General features: G+C 45.2%; 1 protein-coding gene across 4 annotated transcripts; it reads left to right on the plus strand.

The window, feature by feature from the left end:
* The first annotated feature begins 1409 nt into the window (after positions 1–1409).
* Positions 1410–20064, plus strand: PRSS23 (serine protease 23). Of its 4 annotated transcripts, none has more exons than XM_077867360.1 (2): positions 1410–1558; positions 18244–20064. In XM_077867360.1, exon 2 carries the CDS (start codon positions 18257–18259, stop codon positions 19394–19396), a length of 1140 nt encoding a protein of 379 aa, XP_077723486.1. In that variant the 5' UTR covers positions 1410–1558; positions 18244–18256; the 3' UTR covers positions 19397–20064. The 4 variants fall into 4 exon arrangements, with proteins under 4 accessions (XP_077723486.1, XP_077723487.1, XP_077723485.1 ...); XM_077867361.1 differs by lacking the exon at positions 1410–1558 and adding an exon at positions 10320–10451; XM_077867359.1 differs by lacking the exon at positions 1410–1558 and adding an exon at positions 10811–10932.
* The last annotated feature ends 7728 nt before the right edge of the window (positions 20065–27792 follow it).

The following is a 27792-nucleotide window of genomic DNA, read 5'->3' on the forward strand; positions in this document are numbered from 1 at the left end:
CATACCAATGTCATAAGCTCAGTGCAGAGCCTGACATGAGATTCGATCTCACAACCCTGAGATCATGACCTGAGCTGAAATCAAGAGTCAGAGGCTTAATGACGGAGTCACCTAGGTGCCCCCCTCCCAAATATATACATGTGTATTTTTTTCTTTTCTTTTCTTTTCTTTTCTTTTCTTTCTTTCTTTCTTTCTTTCTTTCTTTCTTTCTAGAGAGAGAGAGGGGGGAGGGGCAAAGGCAAGAGAGAAGAGAATCTCAAGGAGGCTTCATGCTCAATGTGGGGCTCCATCTCATGACCCCAAGATCATGATCTGAGCCGATATCAAGAGTCTGGTGCTTAATTGACTGAGCCACACAGGCACCCCCCAAAAAATTTTTAATCCATAATTTTCACAAAACAACTTTATTGGTTCGCTCATCCTTTTTCCTCTAGTCAGGCAGGCATTAGAGCAGTACAAGGGTTGATTCCTATCATGCTTAGATCAAGAAAACCCAACCTCTGAGTGAACCTCATTTTCCCAAAGCTTTGAGATCATTGGGCAGGGGATGAAAGGATTGGTAATAAAATCACTATTGGAGCTAAGGTTGGGGGGCTGCTACCAAGGTTGGAATTTGCCTTGAAGTCAGCAATCAACTCTTCAAAGAGTAGTCTAATAAATCAAAAACTTGTCATTTATTTGTTTTTAATTTTCCTGCAGAAAGGTTTTAAGGATTTAATAGTTTAATTTTATTGCACTGTAACCAAAAGAGAGAGAGGGAGATACATTGCTATCTCTTGTCCTGAAAGGGAAGGTAGCTAGACTAACCTCACTTTACCAATATGCTATTTATACAATGGTGAAGTCATCGTAGTTTAGGACTGGGCTGGGCCTTCCTGGGTCTTCCCAGATTAGAGCCGAGTGCCTTTTTCATTTCAACATTAAAACAAAAAATACCATGGCATCTTGGAATGACTGGTGTCACATGGCTAAGAAGCATATTGGCAGCATAATCCCCAAACCACTCTGTTACCTAAGATCCTTCTGTTTGATGGAGTGGACTCACCACTTATCTGGAGAGTATGCCCTTCCTCTGACTATACACAGTTGTCCGATGAGGGCCTCTGCCAGCCTTGAGTAAAGAGACACATCTTTGTACCCCAGGAAAAGCCAGAGGACCCAAGCTCAGGTCCACTAGGAGAGTGTGAGGTTCAGGAGTGTAGTGACTTCAGAGCCACTTATTAATAGTGTTGGTTCATGTCTTGATTTTTCAGGTATAGGGGCAATAATGTGAACAACCATTTACAGATGCCACAGGATCTAGAGGCTCAGTGTTCTTCTCACTAATTTTAGTCTGCCGGAAACCCGGATAAAAAGTCACTCCTCCTTGAAGGAAGTCCCTACCTGCAGCTGCTGGTGTCAGTACAGGAATCTCCTCCCAGCATGACCTTCATTGCTCTCCAGAGCCCGGCACCCTCCAAACTTGCACTTCCTCCAAGAGCACAAGCTGCTGCAGAGGGTAGCTCTGTGGCCACCAGCTCCGACAACCCCTTGACGACAACCCCTTGACTTCGTGAGGGTAAGTTCCCCACCCCACCCCCCAGGCTCCTATGAAAGGGCTTTCTCTTGCATCAGCTTCCCTGGTTCAGGCAGAGAGCTAGCCCTGCACGGCACTCTGCAGGCTTTGAAGTGAAAAGAACAAGGGTGATTATTCTTGCGGTTTCCCTCATCTGTGTACCAAGGGCAGCAGGAGCCAGGTGATCCTGTGTTTGAAATAAAACAGGTTACTGATCTGAAAGAACAGGAAGCAAATTGCTCTGTAGACACAAACCCTCCTGCTTTACCCTCTGGCTGGCCATCCTGAATTTGCTTTCAAAACATGAGAGATAGAGGCCATTCCCAGGCATGGCTGTGGGGTGCTGGTCCTGGAGAGCTGGCTTGATTTTTTAGTAACTCCCTTTTCCACCGAGGGGAAGGAAAACCAGAGGCTGAAGTTGTACCTAAGAAGTGCCAGGCCATCTGCTGAAAACGAAATAAGTTTCAGATTTAGCTCTTTGGCTTTTCGGTTGCCTGTTTTCAAGGTCAGATTGACTGACGATGTCAGTCAAAGCAGCCAAACTAGCTTTCCTCTTGTCTCCATTCAAAAGGGCTCCCCATCACCCATAAAATATTTTCTATGTGGGGTCTTGCTACAATAAGTGGGGTTTTGTTCCAGATGTGAAAGGGCTACCGAGTAACCAACACAAGATCTCTTCCTCAATTAGCTTTTATAGTAGTAGCTATCCATAGAGTTGAGTAAATAATAATAGTAATAATAATAATAATGCTAAGTAACTAATCTGACTAGAGAACTAGGCACCATACAGCAGGTTACAATTTTGATACATTTCCTAATTTAATCCTCACTATGATCCTCTGAGAAAAGCATTGTCACTACCCTATTTTGCAAATGAGGAAACAGAGGCTTTCCCAGTGTGTTGGCTACTTTCTGCCCACTCCCCAACCTCTCCAACCCCCCACCCCCACCCCGACCCTGGCAATTCCCCTACCTTCTCTGCCTTGCTCTGTATCCACAAGGCTGAGCTTTGCCCATGACACTACCACCCAGCTCTGCTATGAGCTGAGTTTGGCAGGCTCCAGAGATCAGAGGGTAGGAGGAGAAGAGGTTGGGTGTTTATGTCCCACTCCATCCCTCCTCCATGACGGTTTCCTTGCAATGGCTGAGGCCACCATGCAGCTCTGGCCATAGGTTCCCTCTGAGGAGGTCACCTCTTGGAGCTACAGCATTTCCTTGCATCTCCCGCCTTAACAGTGGTGATGACTTCTCCCTGTTGCCAGATGTTGGGTGCCCTCTGTCCTTGTGTCTTCCTCAACCCTGTTCTCACCTCTACACGTAGCTACTTCCTGAAGTCTCTTCCTTTGAATCAATCAAGGGCAAATTGTGTTCCCATCAAGACTGCCAACTGACACATCCAGTAAAAGAAGTGCCGACCAGAGGTTCAAACCCAAAATATTCAGTGGTTGGGAAGAGGAAAGGTAAACTGATCATAAAAGAAATAAAATTAAAAGAGCCGTAAGAAAGTTGTAGGAAGTGGTATGGAAAAATCAAAGACCAACAAAAATACTTCGTAGAGGATGAGCCATTGTGCTAGACTTTTAATATATGAGTGGAATTGAGACAAGCAGATATGAAGAAAAGAGTTGCAAATGCAAACAAAAGCACTGATACAGAAAAGCACAAACCACATTTTGGGAACAAAACTGGTTTAGGGCCATAAATGGAGCAAACTTATGGATAGTGTTTCTCAAACTGTGTCCTACAAAACTCTACTGTTCAATGAATGTTCTACCATATTGAAAAAAAAAAAAAAAAGAGTCCACAGTCAAATAAGATTGGATAACTTTGATATAAAGGAACTTATCTAGGTTTCTCCACTCAGGACTTCTCAGAGCATTTGAAAGGCCAATATGCATATTTGACTTTTTTTTTTTTCCCATGGATAATCTATTTTAACATCTTCTAGAAGTGTGGGAGGAAATAGTTTGGGAAACATGTATTGTCCAATAAGATTTACAATCTTGTGGGTGTCCCAGGCAGACCAATTCAGAATGCACTGTGGCAGCCAGAAGTCAGAGCATATTCCAAAGTGTTCTGCAGAAAGTCAATGGGAATGTTACAAACTGTGAGCAAATATACTTAAAACGCCATCATGTAGCCATACTATGAGTCATGAAATGTAACAAGCAGCCCAAATGGAAACTGAATGTGTTATCCTGACATGCCCTATAAGGGTAAGAATGGTGGAAGGCATCAAATAGAAATTCGGATTTATATCCTGGAAAACACTAGAGCCCTAATGGTAAAATTTTATACGCAATGTGTTCTGCTGCTAGTGACAAGCATGCCAAAGGGTCTCAGACCTGATATTTTAAGCAGATTAGAATTTCACTTATTAATTTGTTCAATTGTTTGTTAGTAAAAATCAATTGAGTCTTTACTATGAGCTAGGTTCTCCACTAAACTATAGAGGAAAAACCACAAAGACAAGAAAGAAAAACAAGACAGAGTTTCTGCTGATAAAGAGCTCAGGACCACTTGAACATATAAATATGTACAGTTGACCCTTGAATCATGCCAGGGTTATGGGGTGCTGTATCCACAGTACTGTACTGTATTTATTGAAAAAATCTGCATGTAAGTGGATCTACATAGTTCAAACCAGTGTTGTTTAAAGGTCAGCTCTAGTTACAATTTATGATACGTCAATACGATTCACTAAAAGTATAGAGGATGAGCTTATATATCTAGCAATGAAGGATTTGGAAAGCCCAAGAAAAGAGTTGATATTTGAGTTTGAAGACAAGTAAAATTTGCCATAGGAAAAAAGAAGAAAACTCTTGAATGACATTGATTTTTACCATCCAGAACCCCATATTTAGCCATATAAAAGACTGAAAAGAAAAAATCCAGTATAGATAAATATAAACATAAAAACAAAGGAATTCCACCCTCCAAATGCCTTTTAAAGTTACAGAGATTTGGGGGAAATTTTTATTACATAAAGGTAAAGAGAATATCAAAAGATTATTAATGTCTATTTCAAGGTCAACAGCTCTGCTGCTTCTCGAATTAAAGGGAGAAAAAAACCTTTATCTTCCCTTTTGTTCTTGCTCACAAGATCCAGTAAGCAAGTCAGAGTACATCAGAGAAGCCGAGGGCTGGCCTCTGGAGACTTTCTGAATTGAACCAGAGAAAATGAGAAACACATAGTTATTTCAAAATGTTTCTAATTTTTCAGTTTAGAATAGTGCCCACAGTTTACAGGAAATTGCTAGTGCCAAAGCCTGTTTTTCTTCCTGATAATTTTAAATTGCTATATTCTTTTAAGTAGGATTAGAGTAGAGCTTTTCTTTGCTGTGCGGCAATTTTTTAAAGGGCACCATGTGTACTGATGCAACAATTTACAGCTACTTTCCATATTAACCTTTTACATATTGTACCTTCACATATTTATATTCAGACTGTGCTTATATTTCTAAACACTTCTAAACATTACTCTAAAAATGAGTAATCTAAACTTAACAAAAGAGGAATTTTTAAAAAGTTTAAGTGTGATGTAAATACAGTTGTTTTATTAAATGCTATAAAGATTGGGGTTTTTTGGTTGTTCTTTTTGCTAGCTTGTCAAAAGACTAAGGTTAATTATAGGAGTTTGTTGTGGTTCTATTTTTTACCATGTAAGATTTTAAATCCACCAATATAAGAAAAAATCTGGTTTTGCCCTCAAAAACCCTGACAAACATGCAGACCTGGTAATATCAGTGGCTCAATAGATGTTTGCAGAATAAATAACTGATGGTACCACAGGGGAGCATGGAAGAGGAGACAAAAAAAATTACAACCTTGGCTCCCAATTGAATCTATAATTTTTCCTAAATTCAATTCTAAGAAACTCTTTGTTGCTACAGACCAGAGTTATAAAAGAAAGACTTGAGAGTGGTTGAACAGGAATCCTGATAATTTCTTCTTAGAAAGCCTGAATTAAACTTTTTAGCATCAATGCTACACCAGTTTGACTGATTGATTGATTCATTCATTCATTCAACATATTTTAAAACACTTATTAAGCATGCACAACAGTGGTAGTAGTAATTATAATACCGTTAATACCAGGTAAGTTCAATTTATTTTGTGCCGAGCCCATGCCATGAGCTTTGTACTGATTGAATCCTTACAATAGCCCTAAAGTAGCCCACACAGATGAAAAAAAATGAGTCATTAAAAGTCACCTATTTGTCCATGGCCACCCAGAGACTAAGTGAATTTGAAATTGGATCCAAGCAAGTCTGATTCCAGGGTTCCATATGTTTTGCTATGCCAGGATCCCATGATAGGGGTGCCCGACAGATAGCAAAACACATAGATCATCCTCCTGCAAGGATTCCAGGGTCATAGACTCAAAGGCTGTAAGAGCAGGTGATCTAGGCTCTCTTCTTACAAATGAGAAATAAGGCTGGCAAGTGAAGTGATTTACCCAAGGTCACATAGACGGGTTTAGAATGCCATCCCTACACCCCACCATCTCTCCTCTGTTGTCTCTCATTTCATCTCTCACTACACGGAGCTGGCAAGACCTCCTTAACTGAGTAAACTTCTAGGTCCATATTATCCACCACAGAAGAAGCCACATTATGGCCAGAGAAACCATATGGGAATTATTTTTAAGTATATAAATATATCCTCTTAGAAATAATCCTCATTGATAACTTTCGAACAGACTTAAATTGTTGAGACTGCATATGGATCTTAGATTCATGAAAAACTGCATTTAGCAGTTTTGATTTAGAGTTGGTGTTGGGTCTCTCACCTACCTGCTACTCTAAGCTTCCAACCATCTTTCAGCCCCATCTTGCCTGATACTCTAAAGCCATTTAACAGGACATTACTTAGTGATGGCAGATTTGGAACAAAAGGAAGATAGAATCCACTGAAACAATGTTTAGAGCTGGAGCTACATCAGCAGCTGATTCAACCTCCTTATTGTAAGCTCGAGAAAAGGCAAGTCAGGGAAGCAACACAACATAATGAGAAAAAGAGTCCATCAGTTAGTTCACTGGAGACCAGATTCTTACTAGCAGATACCCTGTATTGCAAAGCTTCAGTTCCACCTATGGATAAAGTATGTCTGTGATTGGGGGCTAATGAAAGGCCTGAATATGATTTGAGGAAGCTCAGGCATTGTTGGAAAAGAACTTACCTACTGCCACAAAGAAGCTTGATTCTCTTGCAGAAGAACTTGACTTTTTTGAGATCAATTTACTACCACAGAAGTCAATATGGCCATGGTTTATAATTGGGATGTAAAAGAAAGAATAAGGAAAAAAAAAAAAGACACTTCTACCAAGAACAAAGCATAATGCTGGCAATTAGAAATGTGGTTCTGTTTTCCAAACATGTTATTTTGAATATCCCAAAGTTTATCCCTAAAGGTTTACGTGACTTTGATTTTTTTTTTGACTTTGATTTTTTAACAGCAAGAATTATAATTAGAACTCCCTTAAAAAGACTTTAAAAAGATGAATGAAAAAGATGATGAAAGAGTGGGACAGACTGGGCAGAAGTCACAGCCACGTTACTCAGTAGTGTAACACTGGGTATCTTACTCAACCACTCTGGACCTCAGTCTTCTCACCTGCAAAATGGGGATAATCCTCATCTCTATTTTTTTGTTTGTGTACAATAAAGTGTATTTCACACTACCTGGCACATAGTATGCATTCAACAAACACTAGTTATAATTACTACAATCCAGTGCCAGTTCTGCTCCCTTTGTTCACACCCTGATTTGCTCATATATACAGTAGAGGAACTCAACGAGATTAAGTTTGTTAAAGCCTTGATCAGATCTTCATCTGTTAAGCTCCACCTCCATCACTTCTTTTTTTTTTTTAAGATTTTATTTATTTATTCATGATAGTCACATACAGAGAGAGAGAGAGAGAGAGAGAGGCAAAGACATAGGCAGAGGGAGAAGCAGGCTCCATATAGGGAGCTTGATGTGGGATTCGATCCCGGGTCTCCAGGATCGCGCCCTGGGCCAAAGGCAGGCGCCAAACCACTGCGCCACCCAGGGATCCCCACCTCCATCACTTCTTGAAAGCCAGAGTGGGAATGAATGATTCCCTCTTCGATGTTTTCTAGCTGGAGCCTGATTCAGTCTATATCTCACTTGCTCCTGTATTTGATTTCTTTTTTTATTTATATCCATAGCACACATTCCTTGAGGTGAGGGAGATCTGCTCCCCCTCTCATAGTTACCTTATACAGAGTGTGCACTTAGGAAATGTGGAGGCCTTGCCCTGAATGTATTTTCTAACAATTGAATTGCTATGCATATGAGAAGTATCTGAGAATTATGATCATAGATTTGAACTGAGTTAAGAAGCAATGAGAGTTTTGGTTTTTCTGGTTTTGTTTTTGTTTTGGGGGCTGGAGGGTAGGGCAAATACATAAAGAAAATATCTAAGCACAGCAGGAGGACATTTGCTACTTGCACAGGACATTCCTCTTGGAGGTCAAAGTCCTCTAAAGATCTGTTGCTTGTGTTCTTGTGGCAATGGCCAGGATAACCTAAGAGCTGTGAGGTAACCTCTCATCAGGAGTGGGTGGTGCTCGTTCAAGCCCTGAGTTCCCAGGGATCATTGGTAGTTACAGCTTCTTTGGGGAGGGAGCATTAGACCTGAGACTAGTTGTGGGAGTGGTGATAGGGAAGAGATGTGCTCCTGGGTCCTTTTGTGCCTCACTTTCTCTCTCTGAATGATGGGAATCATTTTATTTTCTACCATCCTATCTCCCCTAATTGTTACAATGTAATTTTTTAAACTGTCAATGTTTGTTAATGGAGCAATGAATGTTAATGTGGGTTGGGGTCCTGCTGAAAGAGTCAGTCCAAAGCAGAGCTAAGGCATGTTCTTTTCATATAACAGATGTAACAGGAGCTAACATTTGTTAAAGGCTTACTATATGTCAGGCAGTGTGCTAAGCATTTTATGTGTATTAATTCATTCTAAATCTCAAAACAACCCTATAAGGTAGTCTCCATTTTATAGAGAAGGAAACTGAGGCACAGAAAGGTTAAGCCAAAAGCTACACAGCTAATAAGTGACCGAGCCCAGAATAGTACTTACATGGTTGAATGCCTCTGGTGCACTCTTAATTATGTTGCTATAGTGTCTTCCTGTGGCCATCTCTAATTTGGTGCCTATCACCTTGGTTTGCATGTAATAGGTGCTCAATAAATATTTGTTGCATTGGAGTAAAACTAATGAAACTCAAGAGTGGTTGAGAAGCCTCTCCCATTTTCCTCTCCTTCCAATTACAACTCCAGCTCCTCTATTAAGTAAGGAATTTGGCTTTTAAAGCTGTCTGATTGGGAGCTAGGGACCCTAGAAATCCATAATTAACTTTTTTCATAGTTTTCATGTAAAATGAATACAAACACATTCTGGATCATTGGAATAACCATCTAATACCAAGAACTGCCTTGTGATTTCAGTGTCTATGTGGGCTGTGCCTTGGCGTCAAGAGTTACAAGTTTATCGGTTATGCTATTAAGAAAGGAATAGCACAGGGGCACCTGGTGGGCTCAGTTGGTTAAGCATCAGCCTGCGGCCCAAGTCATGATTCCAGGGTTCTGAGATGCAGCCCTGCATTGGGCTCCCCGCTCAGTGGGGAGCCTGCTTCTCCCTCGCTCTCTGCCCCTCCCCCATCATGTTCTGTTCTTACTTGCCCTGCTCTCTCTCTCTCAAATAAATAAAAAAAAATCTTAAAAGAAAAAAAAGGAATACCACAGCATTAACCTCTAAATATATTAGAGTCAAGTGAAAGCCAGATATTATAATGACAAAGGGTGTGAGCAAAGGTCAGGTTGCTGGAACAGAGGAAAGATATGAGAAAACTGTGTCGGTACCGTGCACTGGACACACCATGAGAGGGGTAAAGCCACACGGAACCCAAATGTAGCCCTATCTGGGCAGTCAGTACTACGTGATGCTGGTATAGTCGAGTAGTAAACATCACTAATTTAATGTCACTGTTTTGGGAGGGGATTTTTATATATAATCTATAAATTTGCTTTGGCTTTATTCCAGAATCGTTCATAAGCTGTAACATAAATTTCTATCTGATTTAATGTTTATATACAGTAAGTAACTTATGAAAGAAACTAAGCTAATACTGGGGAGGTTTGAGGACTTGGCCTTAAGATAGTGGAGAGTGTCCATTCCTCTCCCGTTTGAGAACCACCACACCGTAGCCCATGTGGGGGCTTTCCTATGTAAAGCTGCTTACGCACACCGACACATTAGTTGTATCATTAGCCCCTTGGTGTGAAAGAGTATAGCAGACCCTCCCTCCCTCCCTCCCTCCCTTTCTGAGAGCGGGCTTGGCGGAGGGAGAGGGCAGCTAAGGGGCCAGACCGAAAATGTGGCCTCGCTGCACCGGGGGCAGGTCATCAATCCTCCGAACTGCGGTTCCTGATCTGTAACGCGGGGGTCACCTGCAACTTCTCCACCGCGACGGGTCACGCGTAAAGCTGGCTCACGGGGGACCGAGTAAGCGTCCTTCCTCCAAATACCGAGGCGCTGGGGAGAGGGGAGCAAAGCTCTGGCCCTGGATCCTTCAATGGCGCGGTCGCGGCGGGCAGCGCGGGCTGGCGGAGGCGGCTCCACCGGCTGGTGCGCCCCGGAAGGCTGGGGCGGTGCGCTCGGGGCCCCGCCGCCCCCCGCCGTCCCCGCCGCCCTCCCGCGCTCCCGGGCCCCGCCGCCCCCGCGCTCCCCGCGCGCCCAGCGCAGCTCTGCGTCCCTCGGAGGCACCTGAGGCCGGGGGGGGGGGGCCTCGCTCATGCCCTGAAAGCCCAGAAGCACAGTCTTCGCGACTCTTCCAATGTGCCGAGGGGCTGCCCACGCCCCAGGTACAGCCCGCGTCGTCCCCGGCTGCAGGCGGGGGGGGGGGGGGGGGGGCGACCCCCGGGAGCGCGCGGCCCCGGCGAGCAGGCGGCGGAGCGCGGGCGGCGGAGGCCCGAGGCTGGCTCGGGAGGCTGCGGCCGAGCCCCGGGGGTGCGCGCGGCGCCGGGCGGGCCCTCGGCGGGACCCGGGCGGGCGGGAGGGAGCCGGCGCGGCGACCGCAAGGCGGCGGCACCCGGCGGGGGGGGGGGGCGGGCGCGCGGGCCGGTGCGGGGGCGGGGGCGGGGGCGGGCGCGCGGCTTCCCCGAGGCCGGAGGCGGGGCGGGCGGGCCTCGGGAGGCGCGGGGGGCGGACCCGCCCGCTGCCGGCGCCGCTCGCTCGCACTCGGTCGCGCCGCGGGGCAGGCATGGGAGCCGCGCGCGCCCTCCCGGCGCCCACACCTGTCTGAGCGGCGCAGCGAGCCGCGGCCCCGGCGGGCTGCTCGGCGCGGTGAGTGCGGGCGCGGCGGGGGAGCGCGGGGCGCGGGGCGCGCGGCAGCGGCGGGACAAAGGGCGGGCGGGCGCGCGCGGCAGGGGGCGCGGCGGGGCGGGGGGCTGCGGGGCTGCGGGGCCGGGGGCTGCGGGGCGGGGGGCCGGGGGCTGCGGGCTGCGGGGCGGGGGGCTGCGGGGCCGGGGGCTGCGGGGCGCTTGCGTTCCCGCGGCGTCACGGGCGGCGGGTGCTGCAGACGGGCTGGAGGTGCCGGCGCGGACGCCGCGCGGGCGGAGGGGAGCGGGCTCGGGGCGCGCACAGCCCCCGCCGCCGCCCCCCTGCTCCGGGGTCCTGCTCCGGGGTCCTGCTCCGGGGTGCTCCAGCGCGATCCCAGCGTGAAGCTTTACTAAAACTCCGGCCACGTGATTGCGGACGCGTCGCAGCCGGGGAAGCGCAGCCCAGGCCGGTTGGGAGCGGGCGCGCCCACGGACGGGCCGTGCTGCCCTGCGGGCGTCGGCGGACTCACCGGTGTTGGAAGCAGATGTTCCTTCCTCGGCCCGCGGACGCGCGTCACGAGTTAACTTGTAAATAAAAGTTCGAAAGGTCTAAGAATTGTCTTAGAAGAGGAGGGAGAATTATTTCAGCAAAGGAAAACCACCGCTCCCCTCCAGAATACAAGTTAGGGTTGCTTTCCGACGCCTCAGGAAAAAAAGCAGAAAAGCGGCTGCAGGGATCCTGTGTGTGCTTCTGCCCTGGGGCGGGCCCACGGGACTTGAGCAAGCAGCAGCCCCTGCTGGTGGGGAGCTCCAGGTGGCTCGGGAGCGGCGGCGGGGGCTCGCTTCTCTCCGCTCCCGAAACTGGACTTGAGGGCTCCCCGCGTGCACCTCAGGGGCAGAGAGGCCAACGCCAGAGTTACCTTCTGGTGGCCACGCAGGAAAGACTTGACGTGATAGTTTGAGGTCCGCTGTGGCCACAGCCTAATGCCGATTAATATGAGGATATTTACTGCACTTGCCTCGGGCTCCTCTCCATGCACAGGAACAGTTAAAATAGGCCTTAGGACGTGTCTCTGTCTCGAGAAGCCTTGACAGGAGCGAATTGGAGGTGGAGTGGGGAGAAGCAATTTAGGAGAAATGCTATAAAAGCCACTGTGTTTACTTGTGAAAGTTTGATCACGTGCACACCTTCTGCGTTTGAAGAAATGGTTTCACCTGTGTTTTTCCCACCTAAACAGTCAGGAGATGACCTGTCATGCTCTCCTGTAGTGAACTGGAAAGGAAGCGTTCTTCCCAGGTAACTAATATGGATCTCATTTTTGTGACACTGGCAGCTTATTCAGGTAGATGGTGAATACGGGTGTGTTTTTCTGTCTAGGATAAGTGCCACGGTGCCCATTAGTGGGTCTGAGAATGTGACTGGCCGCAGCCTGCAGGGTTTAATAGTCTCAGGTTCTCCCACATATTTCTTCTCATGGATCCCCGAGGATTCAGTCCACCGGGCGTGATTCGTGCGTAACCCACTGGCTCCGGGGATCTCCTTCCTCCTGGGCTCACCACTGACAGTTCTATACACTGTTCTTGTTCTGCCACCAGGTCTGCCCCAAGCTCACTAGGGTAGTGCGTTTTGCCTAAAAGCTGATAGAGGAGAAGTTAAACTTCTTTTGACCACAAGACTGTGTGCAGGGTGGCTGGGCTTGTAAACGCGCTGCATTTCTTTCCTGTAGGGGCTGTAATTCTTAAACCATTATGTGATTAGGTCTGTTTTCCTTTAACAGTTCTTTGACTCAGGAAAATGAGGACAAGCCTGGCTGCAGAGGGCTCACAGAGCTTTGTTCGCTTTTAGGTATTTGCTTTAGGAATTAGCGTGGTTTCACTGGTCAGTATTCCTGGCCACAGAGTCCATGGAAAACCCTTTGTTATCCTTCCAGATGGTGTCCAAAACTTTTATCTCTACAGACTTTCCCACTGTTTGTTTCGACATGACTGTTTATAGTGGTCACAGGAATTCATCTGTTGGACAATGGAGAATGTATGTCCTAAGGATTAGATTTTTTTTTTTCTCCCAGCACTTGTTTGCTATAGGAGTTAAGTCGTTGTCCCAAACACTTGCCCTCTTGAGGAGACCTGTGTCATTGCCGCTTTGAAGAGGAAGGTGCGGAGCAGTTTCTTTCAGTGACCAGTCTCCAAGCGGATGGTGCTGGTTTGTTTGTTTCTGATAATGTCCCTTCATCATTAGATTATCAGTGGATTTGTGAAGTAGCAGCATCCTCATAAAATATAAATATTTTTAGACGAATGGACAGCAGGACAGTGGCTCCTATTGAGTGATGGGGCACGGAATGTGTAACTCTTGTGAGTCAGATACATGGATTTGGGAAAGAAATAGTTTTTGCATTAATAAAACCTTAATTTTTCATTCTGCTTTATCAGTCAGGTGAAGTGATACATGAGAATAGTTGAGAACTTTGAGAAAGGATTATGTACGTGAGGAATCTTTATCCAGTAAAGGCTTAGTCTTAGAAATGAAATGTTGGAGGCCTGAATTTTCTCCATCTGGATTTAGATAGAGCAAGGATAAGATTTGGAAGATAAGATTTGGAAGTCTTCATTCTCGGTTTTGCATTTTTTTTTTTGAAGGAGTACCTATTTCAGACAGTTCTATAAGAGTACGGTGATTCATTTGTGAAGGCAAGAAAGAATTTCAAGTTAATGGAATTTATTAGTTACCTTTTCCGATAGTGAGATTATAAATGTTATTATATCTGTTTCCATCCTAGAGTGTTTGTTTAAATAGACTTAAATGGGGCGCCTGGGTGGCTCCCCCTGCTCGTTCAGTCTCTTTCTCTGTCAAATAAATAAAATATTCTAAATAATAAATTAAATAAGCTTAAATGGGCATAGTACAGGCTTGCTTAGAGTTTATAAAAATGAAAACAATAATTGTCTCCTGGGACGTTATTACCAGGTGAGTTGAGAAATGCATGCAAAGCCACCAACCTAATTTTAAAGCATCACAGTTATCATTGGTGTGTATTAATAGGAAAGGGGTCAGGGTAGGGTGTGAATGCCCCAGGAAAGGGCCTTGGCGGGTGAGATTTCCCCCCTGGCACTTTTCTGAGAGCCGGCACACCCAACCATCCTTCTTCTCCATTCTTGAAAGCTGCCCTCTGCTGGAGGCCTTTGTTGGCTTGATGAGGGAAATCTTGTCTCCTAGATCGGCAAGAGATTAGCAAGATACATTTTCCTTTTCCCCTCTGGTCCTGGCCTTCTCAATTCTGTGAGTGCGGGCTCCCAGACACTAAAGGATGGTGCAGACTCCGTTTGTATACAGCCTACCGCTTGCACTGGACTTTTGTGACCCTGGAAAATGATAATATTAGGGAATCCTGGGCCTGAAAAGACCAGCACTAAAAAGCTAAAGAGATCATCCAGTTCAGGTTGCCATTCAGAATAATTTCTGAACTACCCTGAACACATATTTGGTAAAAGGGTGAGCAGTTTCTGAAGTGCGTAACCTTAACACAGATGGCAGCTTAAACCCATTTGGGAGCCTGAGAACAGATGACTTGATCTCCCAATTTACAATCAGGAAAAAACCATTGTAATCGCACACCTAAAACTATCACTATACTTCAGGAAAACTTTAAAAATAACAATAAAAAAGCTTTATCAGTTTGGAATAACTTGACCTGCATTGGTCTCTACTAATTTCTAAATCTGAATGAAAGTATTTTTAAAGGCAATTTTATAGCTTTCTGAGTTACAAAGAAAATCTATTCAAGATAGAGAACCCCAGGACAAGATCTTATCACAAGTTAATGTGTTCGGTTTAAGCAATAATATAGGGAACTTGTAGGCAATGTTTCAGACTAATAGAAGTTTGTGTTTTTGAGGTATCCAAAAAAGTTTATTTCTAAAGACTTAGATCTTTACCCTATTGGTTTAGCAGTCCTTACAGATGGCTGACTTCTCTTCTCCTTCACTGCCTAAATGATCAGAATTTAAGTTGTAAGGACTCTGAATTAGTAATACTATTGAACGAATGTTGACTATTAATTAGATGATATTTTATCCAGAATATTGATATTCCATGGAGAATAGTAATATCCTAATGATCTGCGGTAGGCTCTTTAGCATTATCTACCAGTATCCTGTGATTTGTAAATGATCCCAAAGGCTCTTGGCACAGTGGTTTGTCATTTCTCTGAGGAACAAATTCAATCCTGCATTTTGGGAGGCTAGAGTGAGGCCGTGGCCATTGAGGGAGCCTAGCTAAGTGCCCAGCCTCGTGCCCACGAAAAGACTGGTCTCCATTTCTTCAGACCCACGAACTCTCAAGAACTGGTTCCAAAACATTTTTTGAAAGATTGATATTTAAAACAAACAAACAAACAAAACAAAAACCAAGCCCTCACTGTGAGATAAGACATGCTTCAAGGACTTCGAATATATTTTAAAAATAGGTTTGCTGTAGAGGCAGAGCACTTGGAAAAGTGAAATGTAGAGTTAATTTTGCCTAAGAGGAGGTTAGTTCATTAAGACAGAGTTCCTAGTTAAATATTTTAGACTCCTTCCTGCCCTTCTCTTCCATGACGTCCTTGCCAATGAACTATTTCAATGTTTGGATAAAGACAAATGCCACTGGAGGAATTCTGCTGCAGTAGATAATCTGGGCTCTGCAGTCCCAGGATCCAACTCACATATAAATTTCCAATTTGAGAATTGAAGATGCGTGCCCTAGATGATGACCCTGCGAGCATTCTCTAACTGCTGGTTTCTTCCTGCACATTGCAAAGATTACCTACAGCTTATGATAACCCAGAGCATAATAACGTCTCACCTCCTCCTCTCTCTCTCCCCCAAGAATCACATTTTGGGAACAGGAACACTTGGCAGCTCTGACCTCTGGATCCTGTGTTTTGTTTCTTAGATAAGCTGAAGTCAAACTTGGCCGGACAGTATTAGCAGTATTAGTCGGTATTAGCAGGCATCAACATTCACCATGGTAATCTAAGGGAGGAGACGGCCGGAGACATACACATCACACTTGGCAGGAATTCTGCCGTGGGGGCATTTAGTTACCCAGACAGTGACTTACATAGAGAAGACATGCGGTCCAGGACCTAGATATGTTTAAGAACTGAGTCCTGAGCCAGGAGATAGGAATAATCAGATACAGAGCCATCTCCTAAAGTTTCCTAACGGGTTGTCCTCACCACACCTAGGCCACCCCTGAAGTCCCCACTGGGGAGGAGGGCTTTATGAGCATCAGGATCCTTTCCTTCATCTACTTAGAGCCTTTAGTTGTTATGGTATCCACCGCCCCCCCCCCGCCCCCCCCCCCCCCCCCCCCCCGCCCCGGCACATGCAAATCTGGGTATGCACACAGACCCCATGGTTTCAAGGATTTAGAGAAACCACGAGATATCTCTCCTCCCCACAGAAGGGCCCAGGGACTCTTCCTATTGGGAAAATAGGAAAGAAGCAATCTCAAAGAATCAGGGAGTCCCAAGGAATTACCTTTTCCAGGAGCTCATGCCTGTTTCATCCCATCTCTGTTTTCTCTGATAGAAGTGGAATCAGAGAGAGTCAAGCAAAAAGAGGCCAGGGGCGGGGCGGCGGGGGGGGGGGCGGGGGGGGGGAGGAGGGGGATGCACACTTCTTAGTAATAGTGGGTGTGGATATTGGGAATACGGATTGGCATGCTCAGCTGGCCTAGATCAGATCAAGGGGATTTTCCAGTTTATGTAAAAGAAAGCAGAAAATGCCCAAAAGTTGCCAACAGGTCTATACTCTCAAGAGGAAGAGAAGGGGGACAAGGGGATGGATGGTTTCTTCCTGACTCCTGCTAGGTTCCAAAGTCTTGGAGACCTGACCCCTCCCTGTCCTCCTTTTGGGAAGCACTCCATCCTGAACAAATTACCCTACCCTCTATATCAGCTCCTCCGGAACAGAAGATACACAACCAGTCAGAGCTAACTTGCCCTTGAGTGTTTATGAAAGTACTCCCAATCTGTTTTTCATTGTTGTTTTCCTTGTGGCATGATTGATCCAGCTCTTTTAACATACATTTCAGGATAAAATCCAAATTTCTTCATTTAGTGTATGGAGCCTTGCATAATATGGCTTTTGCCCACTGCCTCCACCACCTCTTGTCTTCCACCCTTCCTGGGCTTAGTTTAATTTCCGAAATGACTTGCACTGTTGCATGTCTTTGTGTCCTTGCATATGACTACCCCTTTCACTCTGTCTTATATTATCTAACTTCTCCTCACCTTTAACACCCACCTCTAGCATCATCTCTCCTGGATCTCCTGTTTTTGTGACTCCCCACACCTGGATTTCATGCCTTTTTCCTGAGCCGCCACATCATCCACATACATCTCTGTCACTAGCACTCAGCATGCCTCATTGAAAAAATGTGGTTTTTGTAGCCACACTAATCCTTCATTCACTCTTCGATGAATACAAGTACTCATTCGGTAAATCCATTCAATAAATCTTTGTTGAGCGCTAGCATAGGCCCAAATTCAAGGCATTCAGATGAGCCAGGAACACAGATACAGAGACCTGAAAGGTAATTAGTAATAAAGTTCACAATGTGCTACCCAATGCTACGTTAGAGCTTCAGGTCTTTGACAGAGATCCCAATAGTCTATAACAAAATCCAAAGGAAGAAGAAGTATCTTGTTTGTTAGAGGCCTGGCGACTCTGAAACTAAACTTATAATAGTTAGGTTTGTTTTAAATTCAAACAAAAGTCTAATGCCCTCCTTGGAATCACTCAGCATTTAGAAGTGACAGGAATCCCAGTAAGTGTGACACTGGAGCTATCTATCTCTCCTTGATGCCTTGGTCACTCAGTTTACTGTGTCATTTACATTTACATGAGCAAGTCGCTTGGAAGATTTTCCAAGTACACGCTATACTGAGAACGGGCAGAAAGAAGGAAAGAAGGGCAGGTGGACCAGGGAGGTAGGAGGGGACAAAGGCTCCAAGCACAGAGAAGGGTCAGAATTGCACAGAAACCCAGGCTGGTGGAGCAGCTCCTCTGGGGCTTAATGACCGCTGGCACTCTGCCTTGTGCTGGGCCATCATTGGGGCATCTTCCACGTAGAAGGGAATGAGCACCCCATTTCACCTTGAGCACGGCAGAGTTCCCAGGTCGAGCCTTGTGTTGTGAGACCATTATCTCGGGATTCCTCTCCACACCCTGATTCCTGAGGAGGGTTCACAGACTTAGAAACAATGACAGGCACGCTGCCGGGCCGCTTCCTCCATCAGCCAGTGCTCAGCCCCTTGCCCTGCTGACCTGCTTATCTTTGTTCCTACAGAGTGGTGCTCAGCATGGCCGGGATTCCAGGGCTCCTCTTCCTCCTCCTCCTCCTCCTCCTCTGTGCTGTCGGGCAGGTGAGCCCCTCTGGCGCCCACTGGAAACCCACTTGGCCTGCTTATCGCCTCCCGGTGGTCTTGCCCCAGTCCACCCTCCACTTAGGTAAGCCAGACTTTGGGGCCGAAGCCAAATTGGAAGTGTCCTCCTCATGCGGACCCCAGTGTCATAAGGGCACCCCGCTGCCCACCTATGAAGAGGCCAAGCAGTACCTATCCTATGAGACACTCTATGCCAACGGCAGCCGCACCGAGACGCAGGTGGGCATTTATGTCCTCAGTGGTGGCAGTGGGGGGCAAGAGTCTTCGGGAAAGGCTCGGAGGAAGCGGCAGATCTATGGCTACGACAGCAGATTCAGCATTTTTGGGAAGGACTTCTTGCTCAACTACCCCTTCTCAACCTCAGTGAAGTTATCCACAGGCTGCACGGGCACCCTGGTGGCAGAGAGGCATGTCCTTACCGCTGCCCATTGCATCCACGATGGGAAGACCTACGTGAAAGGAACCCAGAAACTGCGAGTGGGCTTCCTGAAGCCCAAGTTTAAAGATGGTGGTCGAGGGGCCAACAGCTCCAGCTCTGCCATTCCGGAGAAGATGAAGTTTCAGTGGATCCGGGTGAAACGCACCCACGTGCCCAAGGGTTGGATCAAAGGCAACGCCAATGACATTGGTATGGATTATGACTATGCCCTCCTAGAACTCAAAAAGCCCCACAAGAGAAAGTTCATGAAGATCGGCGTGAGCCCTCCCGCCAAGCAGCTGCCAGGGGGCCGAATCCACTTTTCTGGTTATGACAATGACCGACCAGGCAACTTGGTATACCGCTTCTGTGATGTCAAGGATGAGACCTATGACCTGCTCTACCAGCAGTGTGATGCCCAGCCCGGGGCCAGCGGCTCTGGAGTCTACGTGAGGATGTGGAAGAGGCAGCAGCAGAAGTGGGAGCGAAAAATCATTGGCATCTTTTCAGGGCACCAGTGGGTAGACATGAATGGCTCTCCACAGGATTTCAACGTGGCTGTTAGAATCACCCCTCTCAAATATGCCCAGATTTGCTATTGGATTAAAGGGAACTACCTGGATTGTAGGGAGGGGTGACACGGTGTTCCTTCCTGGCAGCACTTAATGGTCTTCATGTACGTATTTTAGGAGAGGCCAAATGTTGTCATTGGGATGTGTGTGTGTTGTGTGTATGTGTGTGTGTGTGTGTGTGGTGTGTGGTGTGTGGACTGTGTCATATTATCTTTTACCTGATTTTTTAAAGTTGCAAGATGATTGGCTTTATTATTTGAAAACTGGTTTGTGTATCATCTATCATTTCAGGAGTTTAAAGGCATACTTTTGCATAGAAATTTTTAAAAAAACCATACTGATGTTTGGGATAATAGAGAATATTTAGCAAGAAAGTTAATCCTTCAATTTTTGAGAACTTTGATTTTTATTTCATCTGAACTTTTGTGTCCAAGGTTTATATTAAATATGTGGCATACAGGAGATATAAATTCTTAAATTCTTATGTGTGTATATATGTGTGTTTTCTCTTGAGATTCATTTTAGGTTTTTTTTTGTTTTTTTTTTTGTTTTTTTAATGCCTAATCACTAACATTTCCATGTTCCCCACCGCATACAACTTTTAGGAACCTTCACAATACTTCAACAGGCAGGTATGATATTTTGGATTTGGAGGCATTTGCACAGTAGTCCTCGATAAATGAAATAATTTGTTGACTATATTGGTACACGGATTAAACTATATCTTACACTAAGTCAGTATCCGAAGCTGCTTTCAGTTTTGAAATGGTTTCTTTCCCAAAGGTGGTTGCTCTATTTTTGAGGAAGGCGCGGCATATGGCCCTGTCAGCTTTGTGACTCATCGGAGTAGGCAAGAGTATTTATGCCAATCCTTCCATTTAACAGGATTTTACTCACGTTTCTTGAACTAGCTATTTTCCAGGAGACAATAATCCGGGCCTAATGAGAGCAAGCTATATCACTTCCCAGCTAACAATTGTGGTCACACACTAAAAACAATCATTTCATTTTACCCCTGGAGTAGAGCACATCTCATGTTTTATCATCTGGATGGAGTGATTTAAAATGAATTAAATTCCGGAGAACAATGGACGCATTGCTTGGCAGATGTCACAACAGAATAACCACTTGTTTGGAGCCTGGCACAATCACACAACCTAATCCAAATTATTCTACGGAGTTTGCAGTGCACTTTCAGGGAGCCGCATACTGGTGTAATTTGGAAACTTTTCTCTTTCACTTTACTTATATTTTATAGTAAAAATATTTGGATGGTGCTTTAAGAAAAACCAAGAGGACTTTTTTTCCACTAGCTTTAAAAGGGCCTCTTTTACTGTGATACTTTAGGCTACAGGCACGTATAATCAACTACAGTAATAAAAATGGAAATTGAGAGAATGCAGAGTGGATCAGAATCTTTACTCCAGCAAATGTCTTTAGGAATGTTTTATCAATATGATAATCAGAGTTTATAAAGAAAAGACTTTGACTTATTTTATGTTTTCATCTTATGCTTCTTGGCCTGAGCGTGTCTTCCTAAATATATCAATTGGGGAGTGGGGGGTGGAGAACAAATGGATTACAGGGCAGATGTTTGCTGGACTTGTGCCCTTAGGTGATACCAGCCTGAATTGGGACTATCTGTGAGGACATTCAGATATGGCACTGAAGCTTTAGTTTTCTCTGGGTGGCTTTTGGCTTGTGTTTTTTGTGCATTTCAGTCGAGAATAATCCTGATAAGACACTCACGAAATGTACAACTGTAGTGCTTTCTTCAAATCATGTAAGAAAATACTATGCATAGCACAGAGATGTGGGGCTGCCAGGATTCTTCTGAGTTCTAGTACAATTTGCTTTGAAATCTAGCAGGAGTATAACATGAGGAAGAAGAGAGGTCTGTATCCCTGTGTTTGGTATTGAGGGAGAGGGGGAATTGTTTCTGCTTTCACTTGATGGAAAAAGAAGTTCACTGAACGCTTAGACTGGACTAATTAAAAAAAAAGATGCTGCTTTTATGAAGCACCTGATTTCTTGATTTTGATTTTTTGCAAAGTTGAAACTTCCCTCAGCAAAGGTAGGTAGTGGCACAAAATCAAAACAATATCAATGTTAGGTTCACAAATAGGTGTAGTTTACTAAAGAATAATATTCACATTCTATGTACCACATAATTCATAGATAGTAAAATAACTCAACATGACCGTTTTTTCAGTGGTAATAAAAGGAAGCATGGTATTGTGGAATTTGAAATAAAAAAAAGAACGGACTCTCATGAAAACATAGTTTTACATATATTATACATTGTAAGGATTTATTTCTAGTAAGGCCAGTAGAACAACATTCCTAAAGAGTGTGCCATAAACACTCATCCCTCCAGATTTTCTACCAAGAACAAAAAGGGCACCCTCTCTGAGGAGGAGGGAGATGCTCAGTACTCCCTTTCCTTATCAGGTATTCACTTGCCTGTTTGCACCTTGAAAGTTCTAAGAAGTCCTGTAGGAAAGAGACATGATAATGTTTTAAAAGCTGCACTTCAATAAAGATCTTTGGTCACTGAACCCTTGTTTTCTCATATAATGCTTCTGAGCCCAGTTAGTGTTCTAATAAATACATGTTGGGAATCACTGTAGCAGCCCTTGGTTAAGCTGACTGAGCGGAAAGTATGATGAGCCCCTAGTGGCATCAGGTGGCAGTGCCTTTGGGATTTGACCAGAACGCAGTTTCCAGATTTCAAAATGTTCCAGGGTAGAACAGGAGACAATAAACTTGCAACTCATTTGTTGCTGAGTCAGAAGGTTATGGCAGAATTTGGGACATTTTTTTTTCCCCATAGAACTTACTCAGGATTTTGAATTTTAGGGACGCCTGGTGGCTCAGCGGTTGAGCATCTGCCTTCAGCTCAGGGTATGGTCCGCAGGGTTCAGAAGTAGGGAGCCTGCTTCTCCCTCTGCCTGTGTCTCTGCCTCTCTCTCTCTCTCTCTCTCTCTCTCTCTCTCTGTAGCTCTCATGAATAAGTAAATAAAATCTTTTTTTAAAAAGAATTTTGCATTTTAGAAAGGAGCTAGTCCCCCAAAATGGAAAAATAGGGCTAAAGAGAAAAAGAAATATGAGCCAGCCAGTAATGGAGTTGTATATGTATATTTTTTTGGACCAAAAATGAATTGGAGAAAAAAATGGGAGTACATTAGAACATCGAGATCATCCTCTTCTCTTTGTGTGTGACTCACCTCCCTGCTCAGAAGGGCAAGCCCCCAGGGACACCTGGGTCAGTATTTAAGGTAGTGATCTCTCTCTAACACCTACCCAAGTCTTTGGTCCAGAACTTGTTGAGGATGACAAGCCTGCACTGGAATAAACACCTTCTGTCCTATGTACCATGCACTACTGAAAGGTAGGCAGCCTCCCAGGGGGCCAGGGGAGTCCTGATGGCAGTCCTTGGCACTTGCTCTCCAGGGGCTGGACAGAGTCCTGGCAGAGAGTCTAGCAGACGGTCCCTGCACTGGCCTGACTCTCCTTACTTCATCTGAGTTCTTTTCGTGCCCAATCCTTTTCTTAGCCCTTGTCACAAACCACCTCAAGAATGCCTTGAAGTTGCCACTGTCAACAGGCTTCTATAGCTGTTTAATTTCTCATCCAGAATGGAGTTCTTTTGAGACCGAATGGGAATTCTGTGAATAACAAGGCTAGGACAGCAGGCATGTGCCAGGTCTGTCCCAGGAAATCCAGCATGTCTGCTCACCCTAACTGGTAAGCCCTTCAACGTGCTGTGTGGAATGCGGACGACAGCCATCCCAGGTAACTGGGAGCCATGGTGGGGCTGCAGCCTCCTCACTGTCTCATCTCGGCTTGCACTGTGCTTCCTACTGCATGTCTTCTTTGCCTGGAGTGGCATTCTGAGGGCCTCCAGTGGGGGAAGGACATTTATAAATCCTTTTGATGGGGTGGCATCCAGATCAGAGAGGTGGTAAACACGGACCATTTCTAGCAGATAACATCTGTTCTTAGTCTGCTGTTGTCCCAGGGGAAGCAAGAAGCCAGCTTCCAGGATAAGAATAAGGCTAAAAGCTGGGACAGCAGACTGGTGTAGGAACATGATGGCCTTGAAGTTGGGCAGACTGATTCCTAGTTGCTTGGTTCCTTTTGGGCAATAAATCTCAATACAGTTTAATTTAAAACTTAAAACCCTCCTATCTGATCCAGAGATCCTCTCTTCTAGGTCTGGCTCCTCCAGTGGGCTATGGTGGAGCAGAGAAAGAGGGAAAGGCAACTGTCTATGTCCTCTCCTCAGTGATTGTAGCTTCTCAGGTAACACCAGCTCTTCCATCTTCCTTAGCTTATACCTCTAGTGATATAACCTCTGCCTCCTTCTGTTGAGACACACTTACCTGGCAGACATCCCCCTCAAGTGGTGAACCAGCAAAATAACCCCAAGCCCAGGCTTTTTACACATAAGCTGCTTATTGAAATTTGGGGTGTGGGGAGAGAATGTTCCAGGCTAAGGGAGCTGGAATGTGAGGGCTCCTAGCAGGATCAAATTTGGTCTGTTCAAGAGGTGAAATGAGTGAGGGGAATTAAAAAGCAGAAACTTCTAGCTAGAAAATAAACCATGGGGATGTTATGACAGCACAGTGACTGTGATTAAAAATATGCAACTGCATTGCATATTTGAAAGTTGCTAAAAGTAGATCTTAAAAGTTCGCATCACAGGAAAAAGATTTGTTATTACTACGTATGGTGACAGACATTAACTAGACTTGTGATCATTTCATAACAAATAGAAATCTACAATTATTATGTTGTATACCTGAAGCAAATATGTATCATATGTCTGTTATACCTCAATTCAAAAAAGAAAAAAAGAATGACACTTAGGTTTGGGGCCTGAGCATCCAGGTAGATTCCAGGAACCATCTGCTGAGATGGTTAGGACTGGGGAAGGGAATAGGTTATAGGATCAGGGAAGAGAAAATCAAGAATTTTCGTGGTGGTCATATTAGTTTTGAAAGAACAGACACCCAAGTGGAGGGATGCCTTGGGTAGTTCTGTCAGTTGAGCCTCTGACTTGATTTCGGCTCAGGTCGTGATCTCTGTGTCCGGGGAACGAGCCCCGCGTTGGGCTCCATCCACACTCAGTGGGGAATCTGCTTTTCCTCCCTCTGCCCCTCCCAACGTGACATCTCTCTCTCTTTCTAAGATAAATAAATCTGTTTTAAAAAGGAAAAAAAAATAGACACCCAAGTGGAGGTGTCAGGTAAGCACTCCTAACTGTTCGGCAAGGATCTCTGCTTGTGAAATTCAGTAGAAGGATCCTGAATCAGCATGTGGGATTTAAAACTTCAGAGCGAGATAACATCTCCAGGAGAGGATGAGGCTTGAAAATAGGATTGAGGACAGATTCCTGGTCCACCAATGTTTAGAGGCTGGGTTCACAGAGAAGGAGGAGGAAGGGGAGGAGGGCGCAGCCCAGAAGCTGGGAGGAAGCAGCCCATGAGGTCACAGGAAAATCACGAAAATGTGGTCTCACAGAAGCCAAGAGAAGAAAGTCTGAAAGTCTCGTGGGTGAGACGGGAGGGCAGAGGGCCAGGTTGCGTTTAGAAATGTCCCTTGGCTGCGCTGGGCAAGGCAACGGGGCGGCGGGCAGGAGACCAGGGAGGGGCCTCATGGTCCTCCAAGCAGAAGGTCCCCTGCGCATCTCCAGCTGCCCCCTGTGTGAGCGCAGGCGGTGCTTCGGCCGTGCCTGGCACGACATTAACGGAACCCTCCCTGGGAGCCTGGGGACAGCTCTACGGGTAGGAGGTGCAAGGATCCGGGGTCACACCCTCCCTGGGGGAATCGGGCTTTGAAGGGCCAGGGAAACACGGGCTTAGGGAGGCCCAGGGGCTGCTGTTCCCTCCTGCCCAGCCTGCTCTTCTCCGAGGGTGGAAAGTGCACGATGACTCTTCAGTGTGGTATTTGTGTGTGGGTGTGTGTGTGCGTGCGTGCATATACCAAGTGTGTAAAAATATCAAGTGTCCCTTAGTCTTGATTTATTACTGCCCCTTGTCTTCAGACTTTAAAAGGACTCAGGCAGGGGCCCCTGGCTGGCTCAGTCAGTAGAGCATGTGACTCTTAATCTTGGAGTCGTGAGTTCGAGCCACATGTTGAGTGGAGATGACCAAAAAATAAAAAAATAAAATAAAATAAAATAATAAAATAAAATAAAATAAATAAAATAAAATAAAATAAAATAAAATAAAATAAAATAAAATAAAAGACTAAGGCACTCTCTTCCATAAACAGCCAGGACAGTTTTGAGAAGCATCGAGTTCCAATCCAGTGAAGCAAGCCTGAAGCCTGAAGTGTTTGCACTGGACAGAAAGAGGAGAGCTCAGAAAAAGAAATAAACAGCAAGTGTCTGGGACTGGAGCAGCAGGTGCCGGAACAGTGGCTCAGCCTGGCTCCACCGAGTTGGGCCTTCAGGAAGGTCTTCCTTCCCTGGCCATCTTCTCTAGAAGCCCCGCCTGCCCCAGCCCCTGCCCCCAACGGCCTTCCATCCCTCCCCCATTCCAGTGTCTCTGCTGAGCACTAACCACTATATCACATACTCGGTTATGCTTGTTTCTTCTGTTTGGCCTTCTCTGCCCCTAGAAGGAAATTTCGTGAAGGCAGGAATTTGTGTCTGACTTGGCCCCCACACTTAGACCAGTGCCTAGCACATGGGTCCTCGATGCATCATGTTTTTCAAATGAATGAATGAGCAACCCCAGTAATGGGGTTAATAAACCCATTGCAGGTTTATCTAACCTGTAATGCCTGACTTGGCATCACGTGGGTGTGGATATTCTTGTATCCACATATATTCCAGAATAAAACCCTGGTGATGTCTTGTATGTGTTCTAGTGTGTATTAGGTTGCTATGATTTATGTGTTTGTCTCTCCTATGAAACTATAAGTCTTCTAGGAGGACGGACTGAGCTCTGATCTTTCCTGTATCTTCCATTGTCTGGTCCCTGGTCCTGCACAGGAAAATACTTGGTGAGAAAATGAGTGGATGTCCGTTATAACTTAGCCTGTGGCTCAGAAACTTCTTCCCCTCATACATCTCCTAAGTTATCAGGCAACATGTCCCTTAGCTGTTTGTGCTACCCATGTCCTCTTCAGATTCTCCACCACTACCCCAATTCTGGCCCCTCCCCTCTCTTCTTAATACCATTATAGTCAACTCTCCATTGGATCTTGAGCTCACCCACAGCTGCCTAGAAGGCATGTTCTAAAGGGAAGACCTGACCAGGTCCCTCACTTACGTGTCCTATTCACTAGCTTCTGGCCACTAGAAGGTAACACTTAGTTTTCTTAGCTTCAGATCTACCACCTAATCCAAGATGGTGGTCTGGTTTAGCCTCCATTGCTTCCCAGTCATACAGCCTGAAGTCCGGCAATTTGCACCGAATGCATCTGCTTTCAAGCTTCTCTCATTACAAGCTCTCCTCCTGTGCCTAGGTAGCCCTTCGCCTACCTCTTCAATTACTTCATCATTCAGTTATTCATTTAGCAATAAGCCCGTCTTGGTGCCACTCTTTCCTCACCTTGGAGCTGCAGAGACAAATAAGACACTCCCCTGTGTGTGCTCAAGAGGTTCATGTCATGACTATAGAGGTCACTATAGTCATGGCTCCTGCTCTACCTCCAAAAGTGATAAGCCTCGTAACTACCCTCTCTCTAAGAATATCTTAGTGTTGGTGAAATGGAATTGGCACCTTGTAAATTGAATTAATTGAATGTTCCCCTCACATTTTAATAACTCTTTGAGTTGGATTGTCCTGCCTGGTTAGTACTTTTCTTTTCTGGGATTTACTAATATTTGCTCTATGTCCAGTTTCCTGATGTTGAAAATGCCATGTTTGGTAAACCAGTATAGCTCAAACATGACTAATATCCTCCATGGATAAGCCATTCTTAGACATAAGGACATTGTCCTTTTATTTTTTTTTCAAAGATTTATTTATTTATTTGAGAGAGAGAGAGAGAGAGAGAGAGGCAGACACAAGCAGAGGGAGAAGCAGGCTCCATGCAGGGAGCCCGACATGGTACTCGATCCTGGATCTCCAGGATCACGCCCTGGGCCGAAGGCAGATGCTCAACCGCTGAGCCACCCAGGCGTCCAGACATTGTCCTTTTAAAGTGACACATGTAACCATTCCAGGATACTTAGCAGACTGACCAACCACAGCGTTAGACAATCTCATGGACATGCAACCACCTTTTTTCTATCCTCAAGAGAAAATTGTGTTTATTGATTGACTATATATGATAACATCAAGAAGAATTCATTCAATTCCTTTATTACATTTTTATTTATCAGCTTCTAAGTCCTCATTAAGTTCTTCAAGCTGTTTAATATCCATGGTTTCTTCATATTCGTTCATCTACAATCTTAAAAATGGTAAAATGTTATGGAGATTCATCTGGAAAAAAATTGACTT

Source organism: Canis aureus, chromosome 23 (genome assembly GCF_053574225.1).
Source record: "Canis aureus isolate CA01 chromosome 23, VMU_Caureus_v.1.0, whole genome shotgun sequence".
NCBI classification, from domain to species: Eukaryota; Metazoa; Chordata; class Mammalia; order Carnivora; family Canidae; genus Canis; species Canis aureus.

Bases quoted from the DNA above. Each gene is read 5' to 3' on its own strand.
- PRSS23 (XM_077867358.1), top strand. From the start codon at position 12,113: ATGGTTTCACCTGTGTTTTTCCCACCTAAACAGTCAGGAGATGACCTG. The intron at 12,205-18,243 runs GTAACTAATATG...TTGTTCCTACAG, and splicing joins AAAGGAAGCGTTCTTCCCAG to AGTGGTGCTCAGCATGGCCG.